Raw genomic sequence first — 15,623 nt, 5'->3', positions numbered from 1 at the left:
TAGCTTGTATGTGGAGGAAGAAAGATTCAAACCTGGTGTGTCCAACTCCAGAATTCCTGTTCTAAACCACCAGAGATACTACCTGTGGGTAAGGAGCACTCTAGGGCTTACTAGGGTGTCTATCCTGAATCTCCTCTTCCTCCCACGTGAGAGGATAATAAATGGAATGTTAAGACAGACTCTTCATGTACATCCATTACGTGCCTGGCAGTGTGCAGACTCTGGGGATAAAAGTGTGATCGGGCCTCAGTCTCCTTATTGTCGAGTGCAGGAATCGAGAAACCTTTTCGGTCAAATGTTAGATGGTAAATATTTGGGGCTTTGTGGATGATATGGTTTCTGTCACAACTACTCAACTGTGCCATTAAAGTGCAAAAACGGCCAGAGACAATATGTAAAGAAATGAACATCACTGTGTTCTATGTTTTTTGCCATGCTGTGAGACTTGTGGGATCTTGAGAGAGTCATTTCCTAGGCAGGTTGACAGGAAATCTAGGGGTCCCCAAGGAGAGAGGGGTCTGGAATTCTCAAGGAGGAAGAAAGGACAAACTTTTCACAGTCTTTGTAGACCAGGACCTGGGGACTGGAGTCGATGAAAATGAGAGGGTAACAGGCAGGAGGCCAGGGGTCTCCAAATGGAGGAAATAGCCTGCAAGTGTCAGAGATTTTTCTCTCTCTTAAGCGGCAGGAGGAAACAAACTAGCAATATTTTTTCCTTCTCTATACAAATTTAAAGGGAGGTTTCTCTTAAAATACTGTGTTGCCATAATGACACCTGGTTTATTCTTGAGCCTAGAGATAACCAATGCCTTTTTCTTATGGAAATGTTCGTCTTAAGCTATGCTAATGTGCTATGCCTTTACCCCAAACTCTGTCTCCAAGTCGGTTCCGCCGCCTCTTGGCCCAGAACCTACTTGACAAACCAGTATGTTATACTCAGATACCGCCTCTTGGCCCAGAACCTACTTGACAAACCAGTATGTTATACTCAGATATGGTTCCCCTAATCTATGTAAATGAAACCATTTGTATGGTGGTCTGCCCTTCTTCAAGATTCAAGTTAATCATTTTATGGCCCAGGATAAACCATTTGGTGCCAAGATTATCCCAAAATGCATCTTATGGGTGAGGGGCCTGGTGCCATTCTGAATTTTAAGACATTCCTTTGTCTTAAAGACTTAGTGTCTTAATGACTGCTAGTCTTAATGTCTTAAAGACTGCTAGTGACTATATAACATCCAGCTGAAGACTAGCAGGGGGGTACTCTTTCTGCCCCCTTCTGATGCCTATGTCAGAAGCTTTCTCTATATCCTTTATACTTTAATAAAACTTTATTACACAAAAGCTCTGAGCTATCAAGCCTCGTCTCTGGCCCTGGATTGAATTCTTCTCCTCCGGGGGCCAAGAATCCTGGTGTATTCGCGTGATTCAACAACAACCTTTCAATCTTAGCTCCCCGACCAGGTATCAGACATGGGTCCTGGCAGTCTTAGCACTGAGTCCTAATCACTGGACTGCCAGGAAAGTCCCTAAATTCTTTTTTTTTAATTTTATGTAATTTTCACATGTCACAGAATATTATTCTATAGTTTTAGAAAAACCGTTTAAGAAGGTAAGTCATGAACTTGTAGGTTATACAAAGACAGGTGGTGAGAGGAATTTGTGCTACAAACCATAGCTTGCCTACTCCTGGTCTGATGGGAGGAGTACAAAACACTATGGCTTATTAGAAATCAGAGCAGCATTTACTTCTCAGTGAAGGGAAGTAAGTGGAGGGGAAGGGAAGTAAGTAAAGGGAAGGGAAGTGTCTGGAAGGGGCAAAAGGAGCTCCTGCAAGTGCTGACCAAGTTCTACTATGTGATCTATGTCACGGTTACATGGTTACGACTTGTGATGATTCATCAACCAGTACACTTATGGTCTGTGCAGTTTTCTGTTCATCATACTTTGTAAAGAAAAAAAAAAAAGTCTGCCATTCCAGTTCTACAAGGATCAAGCCATTAGCTACTGCAGTCACTCAGCAACAATGTTCCCTAAGGGGAATTCGCGATGGGGAAAAACAGCAATGTTCTGTGCTCTGTATGTTGCTGTTTTAGTCCCTAAATCATGTCTGACTCTGTTGGGACCCCGTGGACTGTAGCCCTCCAGGCTCCTCTGTCTATGGGATCACCCTGGCAAGAATACTGAAATGGGTTGCCTTTTCCTGCTCCAGGGGATCTTCCTAACCCAGGGTTCAAACTCATGTCTCCTGCACTGGCAGGTGGATTCTGTACCACTGATCCACCTGGGAAGCCCTGTGCTTTGGATATACTGGCCCCCAGATAGTTGTTATATAACTAATGAAAACTTCCAGTGCCCCCAGATTCTTGCATCTTCCCATACATGGAAAAGCACTAAAATCATTAACTCAAGATGTCTGTTCTTTGTGGTTAACAGTAATCTTCTTATGCTTGATTACATGTTATTTCCAGTGAGAAAAAAAAAGTTTATAAATATCCTGGCTCCTCCCTTACCTCTTTGAAGCACTGTCTCAGAGTAATCTGAGAGGCTGTCTTCCTGGGCAACAGTCCTCAGTAAGGTGCCAGAATAAAACCGAACTCACAACGTGCACATTGTGCATTATTCTTTCAGCTGACAACGTCAAATAAAAAGATAACTTAAGAATGATAAAGCAGTTTAATAAGTAATGAGGAGCTGGAGTGTTGAGGGGATAAAAACGGGCGCTAACCCTGCTTGGGGAGACGACGGGTCAGGGAAGGCTTCTTCAAGGATGTGCCTGACAGGGCACTTGGGGCGGGGGGTGGGGGAGGCGGCATCACAAGTATTGGGTCAGATGTCACTAGGGCTGTATTTAAAAATACATCTTGTTCATTATGAATTTTTGCCTTAATCTTCATCTTTTAAAACATTGCATTACAATATTATTACCTCGATTTCTGAGGGTTTTGGCGCCCTCTTAAATTTTGCACTCGGGGCCAGTGCAAAATTCGCCTCCGTCTATTCCAGCTTGTTGGACGAGGGTGGGAGACCTGGCTCTGTCCTTAGTACGGAGGGCAAGACTCTCCTGCTGGTCCCTCATCTTTGTAAAGGGAAGGACCGTTACGCAACAAGGTCACTGAGGTTTAAAAATCTTCCTGGCACGACCCGGACTCACCTCGGCGGGGTCGGACCCTGTACAACGCGCCGGAGAAAGTGCCACAGGAAGACCCTTTTCCCAGACTTCCGGACTTCGTCTTTATTACCCAATGGGAGGGGAGGTGCGCTTGAACCCGGCTTGTGATTGGCTGGGACCGAAACGAACCGGGATAGGCTCTCAAAGGGGAACGGCGCCTTGCGTCATCAGCGAGCGACGCTCTAGAGGGAGCAGGTAAGTAAACTAAGCTCCTTTCTAATTGGCTCGGTCTTTCAGGACGGTTGAAACAGCAATGGGGATTTGCTCTCCTCTAAGTCTAGGCTCCAGATAATTGGAGAAAGGGTGAAGACGGGGGGAGAAGTTTATTGCGTCACTTACTGCCCGGAAGTCCTGGGGGCCGAGCCTTCAGAGGAAGGGGGTGGGTCTGGGGTGCGGGCCTCTCCCTGTGGGGCGGTGGGGACAAAGCCACCACGCTGTTCGGTCCTGAAGCGTGGGAGGCGGGCTTGGGGGCGGGGTCGAACCTGTGGGCGGGGCGCCAGAGGGCGGGCGGGGCGGGGCGGGGCGGGGCCAGGGAAAGGCCGGGGGCGGGGCCGGGCCCGGCGCGGGAGTGCGGGGCAGCCGGCAGAGTCTGGTCCCTGGGCTGGTTCCTCTTCCCAAGCATGGCTCCGCGCTGTTGGCGCTGGCGGCCCTGGTCGTCTTGGACTCGGACTCGGCTGCCTCCTTCCAGGAGCATCCAGAGTAGGAGCAGAGCGCCTCTAGGGCTGGGTGGGAGTTCGGGGAGGCCTGCGAACGATCCCGTGAGAAGTGGGAGCCAAGCCGGGGCAGGGCTGGAAAGGGGAGAGGGAGGGGACCAGGGCCGAGACTAGAGGGGTGCACTCATGTAGACGGAGTGGGGGCGGTGTCCAGGGGCAGATGACGGCCTGTGCGGCAAGGTGTGAGGCTGCTGGGGTGAGACAGGGGTCAACAAAGTGCGAGGGGGAGACCATGATGTCCACAGGCATGAGAAGGAGTGAATGAGGGGGATAAGGAGGTCTGTGGGGCAGGAGGAAAGTCTGAAACAGGGGTCTATATGGGTGATAGAGGGCTCTGTGGAAGGAGAGGAGTTAGAAGAGGTAAAACGGGGGATTGTGGGGAGATCCACAGGGACGAGATTGGGTGATGCCGGCTCTCTTGGAAGGTGTGGTATTCTAGCTGAGTGGGTTGGGAAAACCCAGTAAGAAAAATTAAGCAGTGCTGAGCAGTCCTGAGCACCACTTCAGGGGTGATGGGGAGTGTTGAGTAGGCCCTCTAAAGCGGGCTCTGGATGTGGCTGAGATGGGGGCTCTGGATGGACACATAACCTTTGGGGATTCAGATGGAATAAGGGACCCTGGCAAATGTCGAAGCTTCGAAGAAAAAGAGGAGGATGCATATGAGGGTGAAGCCTAGGAAACTCCATCTTCTCTTCGACATTTAAGTTGGGATTTGGCACAGGCGAGGGAGTCTTGTTCTGACCTTCCGCCCCCATCCCCCACCCTAGACTTCGGCCAGCACTTCTCCACACAGGAGCAGACCCCCCAGATCTGTGTGGTGGGCAGTGGCCCAGCTGGCTTTTACACGGCCCAGCACCTGCTAAAGGTAAGCCACTTCCCCCTGGTTCCTTTTCCCAAGATTCACGTGCTGCTTCAGTCCTAAGTGCAAGCCCCACTCCTTTGGGTTTTAAAAGCACTCCTGGATTCCTGATGGGGAAGAGGCTCCCAGCCCATCTGGACAGGACACTTGTACATGCTTTGTCACCTGGGGCTCCCCACTCTAGGTCCTCAGCTCGGAGAGAAGTGTGTTTACCTCCTGGGTGGTGGTTCGTGGCAAACAGTTGGCTATGCTTTCCTGGCCAGGTACTCCAGGGTTAGGGTTAGGGTTAGGTTACTCCAGACCTGGAGGATAACTTTGTCCTGCCCCTTATCTTCCCTTCTTTCTCCTCTCTCTCCTCACTGTTCCCAATATCCTGCATCTTGAGGCCACCCGCTCTTCTCAAGGCCCTCTGTAACGTTAGGCGCCTCATTGCACTCTCCTTGCCAATAGTTCCAGCCCTCCCCATGCCATGCTGTTTTTTCAGCCTGCTCTCCACTCCCCATCCTACCCCTTCCCCCCACCCCATGGCCAGAGTCTCAAGGTTTATAGTAGTAGCCTTGGCGGGCAGGGCCCCAAGGTTGCTGGTTACCCTTGAAACATCAGCAGGCCTTGGTGGGGCGGGAGTCGGGGATGGGAGAGGGGTGTGGGCGAGTTCAGCTGACTGAGACATAGGACAATGACCTTGCTGTGGAGAGAAAAGAGAAAGGATGAATATATTAATTATACACTCTACTTAAAAAGTAGGGTGATCAACCTTCCCAGTTTGTCTAGGGTGTGAGGCTTTCAGTCTTAAAGCTGGGAGGGTCTTGGGGAGGCCAGGATGAGTTGGTCCCCCTGCCAGAAAGTGACCTAAGCTCACCTTCCAAGCAGCACAGGTAAAAGAGCTAATTACAGTGAAGTGACCAGTAAGAGCCTGGTAAGTGGGGTCAGCAGGAAAGTGCTTCCTGGAGAAGGTGTGTTTGAGTTGCACTGAAGGAGGCTCCCAGGCTCTGGAGAGGGGCTCCCACATGTGGGGCTTCATTACAGGCCAGTTTCCATGGGTTACGACAGACCTAGGCACTGGGAGGGAGACCAGGGATCTTCCACGGCTTGTGTAAGGGGAGCTGTGTGAGCAGAGCCTGAAATCTGGGGAGAGGGACCTTCCAGGCAGGGTTCTCAGTGCCCCTAGTGTGAACAGAGGCTCTGCCCTGTGCCTACTTTCCCCGTGGGAGGTACTGGGGCTGGGCACTGGGGCCAGTTACAAGCTGGTCCCTGCCCACTGGGAGCTTCAGACTACCAGCTATGGTCCTGCGACAGGAACACGAGGCACGTTTGGGACAGTGAAACTTAGCTGAGTCAGGCACTGTCTACACAGCATGTCCTCACAGCATCAAGACAACTTGTGAAGCAGGTGGCATGACTCTTGCTTCAGAGGTGAGAATGCTGAGGCTGAGTGAGGCTGCCCAAGGCCCCACTGCTGAGCAGGGAAGGCCTGGTGGACTGAGCGTGGACTGTCCGATGGCAGAGCCTGCCCTTAAGGTCCACGCTGGGCCATTCAGTTATCAAGCACTGGACGCTGACATGATCCAGGACGGCTTGGCCCTGGGAACATGGGCATGAGCAGGACAGACGTGGTCGCCATGGTCAAGGACCTGACAGTCTACTTGGGGGGCTGTGGAGTAGAGAAGAGGGTTTACGTGATAGTCTAGGATTCTGATGGGCGAGGGGGCTCTGTGTACAGGTGGGACACCTAACCCAGCTGGAGGGGGTGATGTCCTTGATCTATTTCTAAAGGACAGAAGGAGGGGTGGGGGAGGAGGCCAGAGAGCCCCAGGCTCAGAGAACTAGCTGACAAACACCCAGAGGAAAGAGAATGCTGGTTTGGGGATGGGCGAGTTGGGGAGGTGGAAGGTGAGAGCAGAGGCTGGAGGAGGTGCGTGGGCCCAGGCGCCGGGGACCTGGGAGCCCCTGAGCAGGCTGGACTCCGGCAGTTTCTCTTGGTGCTGTCCATCCCCCTCTCTCCATCAGAGTCCCCTGGGGGACTGGTGAAAAGGCACATTTCTGGGCCTCCTTTCCACCTAATCAAGCCGTGACTGGGGCCCAGGAATCAACATTTGAAAACAGCATGCCTCCCTTTGTCCTGGGCGTGCAGTTGCCACAGGTGGTTGGCTTCACCAAAGGGTTTTGGGGGAGGGGGTTGAAAGCACCCTGATTTCGTTCTGGAGCTCTCTCTGCCTGCAGGGTGGGAGGCAGGGCTGGTGACCAGGAGAGCAGTGGGAGCCAGCCGCAGTGGGGAGGATGGGGGTCCAATTGGACATGGTCGAGGGGAGTCAGAGAGAAACCTCAGCTTCTGGCTCGGGGTGGAAGGAAGCCCAGGAGCAGAGGGGGAGAGGTTTGGGGGAAGGGGACCGGCTTCCATCCGGATCGGTGTTTGGTGTCTCGGGTGAGCTGTCCAGGGGTCTCAGGCTTGGTAGGAGGGCTGGGCAGAAGAGAGGAGAATGTCATCAGTAAGTCCACAGGAATTTGAGGTCATAGGAGGGAGTGATGACACCTCCCCAGGGAGTGTCCTGGGCAAGGGGAGGGGGTCTCAGATTGGAAGAACCTCCGAGAATATTCTTGTTAGAGAAGGAATAGAGCAAAGAGGACCTGGGAAAGAACAGCCAGAGGGATTGAGGGACAGGGGAGAGCTAGAAGGCACCAGTGGTAAAGAACCCGCCTGCCAAACAGGAGACACAAGAGATGAGGGTTCGATCCCCGGGTCGGGAAGATCCCCTGGAGGAGGAAATGGCAACCCACTCCAGTATTCTTGCCTAGAGAATCCCATGGACGAAGGAGCCTGGTGGGCTACAGGTGGGGTCCCAAAGAATCACGACTGAATCGACTTAGCACTCATGTGAGAACTAGAAAGGAGTGGCTTCCTGGAAGAGGAGTCCGGTCCTGTGGGAGAACCAGTGAACAGGTCCAGCGGGTTTGGTCTTATGGAGGTGGCCTTGGAAAGGGCCCTGTGACCTGGAGGGAAGGCTCCAAGCTGGAAAGAAGGAAAGATAAGATGGGAAGGCAGATAGTGTATACTATTGACCTCCAGCCTAAGCAGTTTAAACCTTGTCCTGAGGCCGGGCAGCCAGGGAAGGTTCGTGAGCCAGGCGGTGAGACTCAGCCACCACAACTGCAGTGACGGTAACAGCTTTTGATTGAACACTCACAGTGGATCTCGCCTGGGGCTGAGGGTGCAGGCCTTGCTCATTGCATCTGGAGCATCACGCCGGAAGGAATGTTCCGTGGTCCAGAGAAGTTAAGAATCATTCCAGCAGCACAGAGTCAGATAGTGGTGGCGCTGGGTCAGCTCCCGTGGCTGTTGACTCCAAAACTTCAGCTCTTCAAGGGCACAGTGAGGTCGGCGGGGCGGAGGGAGGTGGTTCTAGTACCGCCTGTGGATGGCACGGATGGGGAGAGTCAGCAGGCACGGTGGGCAGTCGGGGGGCCTGGACCTGGACACAGGCAGTGGGCTTCCCAGGTGGCGCTAGTGGTCAAGAACCCGCCTGTCACGGCAGGAGACAAGAGACATGGGTTTGATCCCTGGGTCGGGAAGATCCCCTGGAGGAGGAAATGGCAACCCACTCCAGTATTCTTGCCTGGAGAATTCCATGGACAGAAAAGCCTGGTGGGCCACAGTCCATGGGGTCGCAAAGAGTTGGACACAACTGAGCGACTGAGCACACACACAGGTATAAGTTTCCAAGTGTGGGTCTCAGGTCATCCACAGGCTGGGCATTTCTAGAAGTGTCAAAGGGTTCTAGGACAGGGTTGTGTGTCACGCCTGACCAAATAGATGGAGAAGCTCTCCTGATACAGCTCCAGTGGAGGGAAAGCTGCTGCCTTCTTCGGCTGGCCAACAGTCTCGCCGTCTCAATGGGCTGATGGTCCTTGAAATCAGGCCTTGGCTGCCCTGGCTCTGGACTGCCCATCCCTCTAGTCTGGCTCTCTAGGCAGGTGAGGACAGATGGGCCTTTCTCTCTCCTGTGTCCTCAGCCCACTGAGCGGGCCTGTCCTGCTTTGCCCCGGGAAGGGCAGACTTAGCCTCTGCTTCAACCCCACCAGCGCTTCCCAGGAGGCCTGCCCATGCAGGAAATGTAGGCGATGTGGGTTCCATCCTTGGGTCAGGAAGATCCCCTGGAGGAGGAAACGGCAACCCACTCCAGTATTCTTGCCTGAAGAATCCCATGGACAGAGGAGCCTGGCAGGCTACGGTCCACGGGTTGCAAAGAGTCAGCCACGGCTAAAGCGACTTAGCATGCAAGACACTTGGCCCCACCAGCTGCTGCCCTCTCCCCCAGCACCACTCCCGGGCCCACGTGGATATCTACGAGAAACAGCTGGTGCCCTTCGGCCTGGTGCGCTTTGGCGTGGCGCCTGACCACCCCGAGGTCAAGGTGGGTGTCTCTGGGTTCAGACCGGGGGTTAAGAGACTTTGGTCAAGATACTGGAGGGGGAGGGAGGCTCCTGGACCTCATGGGATGACCCCAGGCTCTCTGGAGGGGGCGACACCCTGGACACTGTGGGGTGAGGGTGGCATTGCCATGGGCCCTGGCTCTGCCCCACCCTCTAACCCCCCACCCTGGGCCTGGCAGAATGTTATCAACACCTTTACCCAGACGGCCCGCTCTGACCGCTGTGCCTTCTATGGCAACGTGGAGGTGGGCAGGGATGTGACTGTGCAGGAGCTGCGGGACGCCTACCACGCCGTGGTGCTGGTGAGTGCAGGCGCGTGGGCAGGGGAGGTGGCGGCGGGGGGGACGCTATGGGGAAGGAGCTGCAAGGAGGCCAGTGGGAGCCTGGGCGCTGGGCTGCCTGGCCCCTTAGCTGCCGCTGAGGCCTCTGGTTCTGTCCTCAGAGCTATGGGGCAGAGGACCATCAGGCCCTGGATATCCCCGGTGAGGAGCTGCCCGGCGTGTTCTCGGCCCGGGCCTTTGTGGGCTGGTACAATGGGCTTCCTGAGAACCGGGAGGTGAGTTTGGGGAGCCTTCTCCCGGCCTCTTCCTCCCCACTCCTCCGCTAGCTCTTGACTCCCACAGCTGGGGGAAGGGGCAGCCACAGACCTGGGAGGCGGCTGGTGAGATGAGATATGAAGCATCAGGCTGGCCGAGGTGGGGAGGCTTCTGGGAAGAGGGGGTGATGGGTGGTGGGGGCGGGCCCTGGGTTGAAACTCTGAGCGCAGAGGAGCCTGAGGCTATGCCTGGGGATGGGGCATGAGGCTGAGGTCAGCCTGACTGAGGCCCAGGCTGGGTGAGCCTCATCCCGACCTCTGTCCCCTAGCTGGCCCCGGACCTGAGCTGTGACACAGCCGTGATTCTGGGGCAGGGGAATGTGGCTCTGGACGTGGCCCGGATCCTGCTGACCCCACCCGACCACCTGGAGGTGAGTGGGTAGATCATGGGCTGGAAGGGTGGGAGTTGGGGGTTACACCAAGGAGAGGAGGCCCCTGTCTACAGGGTTTGGGCCTCGTCCCTCCAGCCTGAACTCAGTGCCTGCTTCCCCACGTGCCGGGGCAGAGGCCTTCTAAAAGGCAGCTCTGCTGCTGCTGCTGCTGCTAAGTCGCTTCAGTCGTGTCCAACTCTGTGCAACCCGAGACGGCAGCCCACCAGGCTCCCCTGTCCCTGGGATTCTCCAGGCAAGAACACTGGAGTGGGTTGCCATTTCCTTCTCCAATGCGGGAAAGTGAAAAGTGAAAGTGAAGTCGCTCAGTTGTGTCCGACTTTTAGCTACCCCATGGACTGCAGCCCACCAGGCTCCTCCGTCCATGGGATTTTCCAGGCAAGAGTACTGGAGTGGGGTGCCATTGCCTTCTCCGAAAAGGCAGCTTTACCTCACGCCATTTCCTCATCACTTTCTGCACTACGTAGGCTTTTTAAAAGGAAAAGTTCTCAGTGTGCACACACCCCTCCCCCGCTCAGAACAGCCTCCTATATGTGCACGTGCGTGCTACATCGCTAAATCGTGTCCGACTCTTTGCGACCCAACGACTGTAGCCCACTAGGCAGCTCTGTCCATGGGATTCTCCAGGCGAGAATAACTGGAGTGGGTTGCCATGCCCTCTTCCAGGGGAAGTGAAAGTCGCTCAGTCATGTCTGACTCATTGCGGCTGTATAGTCCATGGAATTCTCCAGGCCAGAACATGGAGTGGGTAGCCTTTCCCTTCTCCAGGGGATCTTCCAGACCCAGGGATCAAACCCAGGCCTCGCGCACTGCAGGTGGATTCACCTTTAATTAATTTTTTAAAATAATTTCAGTTAGTTTATTTTTGGCTGTGCTGGGTCTTCGTTGCTGGGCAGGCATTTCTCCAGCTGCATTGAGCAGGGCCTACTCTCTGGTCGTGGTGTGAGGGTCTCATCGCGGTGGCTTCTCTTGTCTCAGAGCACAGGCTGGAGGGTGCGCAGGCTTCGCTAGTCGCAACTCCCGGGCTCTAGAGCACAGGCTCAGTAGTAGTGGCGCGCAGGCTTAGTTGCTCCAGGGCACGTGGGATCTTCCCGGATCAGGAATTGAACCCATGTCTCCTGCAGCAGCAGGCGGATTCTTTATTACTGACCACCAGGGAAACTCACCTGTATTCATCTTTTAGCTCTCGGTTCAGTTGTCCCTTCCTCCAGGAAGCCTTCCAGGACCGTCCTGAATGGGTCTGCCTCCCCTCCTTCCGTGGGCTCGGCTACTGTTTGTTTCAGAGCATGTTGTCACCACCACAGTGTTACACTTATTAGTGAATATTCGATAAGCCTCTCTCCCCCAGATCAGAAGCTCTGTGTGGCCGGCACCGTGTCTCTTTTGTTCACCATTGACCCTGCCTGCTATGCCCCTTGCACACTTGGTAAACACTTGTTGAATGAAGATCGTCAGCCTGGTTTGCTACTCAGTTCAGTTCAGTCACTCAGTCGTGACCGACTCTTTGCAACCCCATGGACTGCAGCACGCCAGGCTTCCCTGTCCATCACCAGCTCCCGGAGCTCGCTCAAACTCATGTCCATCTAGTTGATGATGCCATCCAACCATCTCATCCTCTGTCGTCCCCTTCTCCTCCTGCCTTCAATCTTTCCCAGCATCAGGGTCTTTTCCAAGGAGTCAGTTCTTTGCATCAGGTGGCCAAAGTATTGGAGTTTCAGCTTCAGCATCAGTCCTTCCAATGAATATTTAGGACTGATCTCCTTCAGAATGGACTGGGGATCTCCTTGCAATCCAAGGGACTCTGAAGAGTCTTCTCCAAAACCACAGTTCAAAAGCATCAATTCTTCCACGCTCAGCTTTCTTTATAGTCCAACTCTCACATCCATATATTACTACTGGAAAAACCATAGCTTTGACTAGACGGACCTTTGTTGGCAAAGTAATGTCTCTGCTTTTTAATATGCTGTCTAGGTTTATCATAGCTTTTCTTCCAAGGAGCAAGCATCTTTTAATTTCATGACTGCAGTCACCATCTGCAGTGATTTGGGAGCCCAAGAAAATAAAGTCTGTCACTGTTTCCATTGTTTCCCCATCTGTTTACCATGAAGGGATGGGACGGGTTTGCTGCTAGTTGGAACCATTTGCAGAATTGGCGGCAGTGCTCTGTCTGGCCACCAGAGGGGACAGTGTTGCCATTTCAGGCTGCCAACCTTCTCACCGCCCAGGGCCTGGACACCAGCAAATGGAGAGTCCCCTTCTATTGTCGTTTTCCAGTGACTTTAAGGTCCTCCTTTTGTGCCAGAAAACGGACATCACTGAGGCCGCCCTGGGAGCCCTGAGACAGAGTCGGGTGAAGACGGTGTGGATTGTGGGCCGACGTGGACCCCTACAAGTGGCCTTCACCATAAAGGTGCTGGGGTCTGAGGGCCAGGGGCCAGGGTCCCTTGGGAGGCGTGGCATGGCAGAGCTGCCCAGGGTGGACGAGGGGGAGCCAGGCAGGGCCCCCAGGGGCCCAGTGCCTTCCGTGGTGGTGGGTGGTGGTGGTGTCTCCCCTGGGCTGGGTTCTGGGGTGGGCTCAGGAGTGGACAGCGCTCTGGACCTGACCCTCTCGCCCACTCCCCACTCCCACCCCCAAGGAGCTTCGGGAGATGATTCAGTTACCAGGAACTCGGCCCATGTTGGATCCTGCGGATTTCTTGGGTCTCCGGGACAGAATCAAGGGTGAGGGGCCCTGGCCTGGCTCCCCAGCTCACTAGGAGGGGATGGTCTAGGTCAGAGAGGGCTAGGGGGAGGGCATGTGGGGAGAGGGCTGGAACCCAGACACGCCCTGGAATGTCCTGCGTTGCTAACAGAGGCCGCTCGCCCGAGGAAGCGGCTGATGGAACTGCTGCTTCGAACAGCCACGGAGAAGCCAGGGGTGGAGGAGGCTGCCCGCCGGGCATCAGCCTCCCGTGCCTGGGGCCTCCGCTTCTTCCGAAGCCCGCAGCAGGTCCTGCCCTCGCCAGATGGGCGGCGGGTGGCAGGCATCCGCCTGGCAGTCACCAGACTGGAGGTGAGTCTCCTGTTCCCCAAAGACATCCCCGTTCTCAAGTCTCCCTACCCCCCAGCCTGGTGTTTCTCACGCTCTACCCACAGGGCATTGGAGAGGCCACCCGGGCAGTGCCCACTGGGGATGTGGAGGACCTCCCCTGTGGGCTGGTGCTGAGCAGCATTGGGTATAAGAGCCGCCCCATCGACCCCAGTGTGCCCTTTGACCCCAAGCTCGGGGTCGTCCCCAATATGGAGGGCCGGGTTGTGGATGTGCCAGGTGAGAGGGCGTGGCGGGGGGACAGGGAGGCTCGTGTCTCTCAGGGCTGTTTCACATTCATTCCTTCATCAGGTGACATGTGCTAGGAAACTGTTCTGAGTCAGGCTCATGACTCAGCCCCACCCACCTCCTGGCCCTACGAGAAGTCCCCAGTGTAGCTGAGACGCCCACTCGTATGTCTGGTTATTAAATCGGTCAGGGTGCTGAGGCCTGCTCTGGGCTAGGCCAGGGCCGAGACTAGAGATTAAGCAGCAGCTTAATCCTCATCCTCTGCAAGTTAGCAGTCTGGTTAAGTACCCACATGTGCACTGCACTCAGTTGCTTAGTCCTGTCCCACCCTTTGTGACCCCATGGACTGTAGCCCACCAGGCTCCTCTGTCCACAGGGATTCTCTGGGCAAGAATGCTGGAGTGGGTTACCATACCCTCCTCCAGGGGATCGTCTCAACCCAGGGATCAAACCCAGGTCTCCCGCATTGCAGGTGGATTCTTTAATGTCTGAGCCACCAGGGAAGCCCAAAAAACCACATACCTATCTAGTTATTAATTTAGTCAGTGTTTACTGAGAGCCTACTGAAGCAAGTTGACAGGACCCAGCTCCTCCGGGGAACGCCAAGATGCAGCGACACTAAGGTGTAAGGAGGGGGGTGGTGCGTGCTGAGAACACCTGGGTGTGTTGGGGGAGACTGAGGGCAGTGGCAGCAGACGAGTGGGCCCCGCTGATGGGTGCTGGGGGCCATCCTCCTAGCATGTGTGTCCTGGGGCTCAGGCTTGCCAGGGTGTCCAGCCCACTCCCCATGCCTTCACCCTCTGTCACCCCCACACCCCCAGGCCTCTACTGCAGCGGCTGGGTGAAGCGGGGACCCACAGGTGTCATCACCACCACCATGACCGACAGCTTCCTCACCGGCCAGATTCTGCTACAGGACCTGAAGGCCGGGCACCTGCCGTCTGGCCCCAGGCCGGGCTCTGCATTCATCAAGGCCCTGCTGGACAGCCGAGGTCTGGGCCCCGTGTGAGCTCCCAGGAGGTTGGGGGGGGGTGTCTGGGGGAGGTCCCTGGGCCCGAAGGGGGCTGCTCCCCACTGGGGCAGGGGAGCAGGTAGAGGCCCTGAGCCATCTTCCCTCTGCCGCAGGGGTCTGGCCCGTGTCTTTCTCGGACTGGGAGAAACTGGATGCTGAGGAGGTGTCCCGGGGCCAGGCCTCGGGGAAGCCCAGAGAGAAGCTGCTGGATCCTCAGGAGATGCTGCGGCTGCTGGGGCACTGAGCCCAGATCCCAGCCCCGCTGGGTGCAGAGAGGAGGGTGAGCCCCGATCCCAGCCCTGCTCAGAGAAGAGAGGAGGCGCGCTGGACAGCGGAGAGGCGTCGGGGTCAGCCTGAGCGGGACTCTGCACCCCAGCTGCGTCGTCTGCCTGTCCTGGCATACAGCCCTGGCTGCCTCTTCTCCAGGGGCGTGGGAGCACTTTCTGGAGCCAGAAGGTCACTCCTGCCAGTGTGGGTACCTTTCAGCAAGGAGATAACCTTAGTTAGGGATGGAGGCAGGTACAGGCTGACCTCCGTCCCCCCTGTCTCTCTCCTGCTGGACTGTGGAGGGTCCCCGGGTCAGGAATATGCTGGAAATAAAGCACCTGCCACCTAGAGTCACTGGTTTGTGTGCGCGACTTCTTTCGAGGCCCAGGGTCACCTTCGGGCCGCAGCTCCCCTCCGGTCGCCAGGTGGCGCTGCAGAGCCAGCTCCCTGCCCCCGGGGGGGCCGGTGGGGGGTTTTGGCAGCCCCGCTTCGCGCCCACCAGTCTTCCCAGCTCGGCCCTGCTGGTGCGGCCGGCCTGCCTTCTGCCCGCCCTGCAAGCACCCTGTGACCCCAGCCTGTCCGCTCCGCTCGCCCTCCTGTCGGGTCCCCGTCCCTGGTTGTCTCCAGCATAACCAAGTGCAAGACAAAAAGTGGGAGCCAGGGCCCCGGGCGGCGCTTGCCCCACGCGTCCCTGTGGCCCCTCGGACTTGCCGGGGTCCCCCGCTCTCTCATTCCCAATGCCTCCCCGCCTTGTTGCTTTCCAGCCAGATAGGTCTTTGAAAAATAGCACCCCGGTGTCCCTAGCGTGTTCATCATCTTTTTACCAGCCCCCCAAGCTGCCGGCCTCACTTTACAGACCAGGGGGGAATCCT

General features: G+C 55.8%; 1 protein-coding gene across 3 annotated transcripts; it reads left to right on the top strand.

Moving 5' to 3' along the window:
- Positions 1–3,734: 3,734 nt before the first annotated feature.
- FDXR (ferredoxin reductase) lies at positions 3,735–15,101 on the top strand. Of its 3 annotated transcripts, none has more exons than XR_015147141.1 (12): positions 3,735–3,871; positions 4,653–4,750; positions 9,058–9,153; positions 9,352–9,474; positions 9,615–9,728; positions 10,037–10,138; positions 12,459–12,566; positions 12,793–12,877; positions 13,009–13,208; positions 13,264–13,463; positions 14,294–14,464; positions 14,598–15,101. XR_015147141.1 is itself a non-coding variant. In XM_086356003.1 (12 exons), exons 1-12 carry the CDS (start codon positions 3,793–3,795, stop codon positions 14,726–14,728), a joined length of 1,479 nt encoding a protein of 492 aa, XP_086212129.1. In that variant the 5' UTR covers positions 3,735–3,792; the 3' UTR covers positions 14,729–15,101. The 3 variants fall into 3 exon arrangements, 2 of the variants coding, with proteins under 2 accessions (XP_086212129.1, XP_086212130.1); XM_086356003.1 differs by having other exon boundaries at positions 13,292–13,463; XM_086356004.1 differs by lacking the exons at positions 3,735–3,871; positions 4,653–4,750; positions 9,058–9,153 and having other exon boundaries at positions 9,425–9,474; positions 12,431–12,566; positions 13,292–13,463.
- Positions 15,102–15,623: the final 522 nt, after the last annotated feature.

Source organism: Bos grunniens, chromosome 19 (assembly GCF_055505025.1).
Source record: "Bos grunniens cultivar Pamir isolate PY7600 chromosome 19, Bosgru_T2T1.0, whole genome shotgun sequence".
In the NCBI taxonomy this organism is placed as follows: domain Eukaryota; kingdom Metazoa; phylum Chordata; class Mammalia; order Artiodactyla; family Bovidae; genus Bos; species Bos grunniens.
Note: the sequence above shows the minus strand (reverse complement) of the source record. Positions and strands in the feature narration are given on the sequence as shown.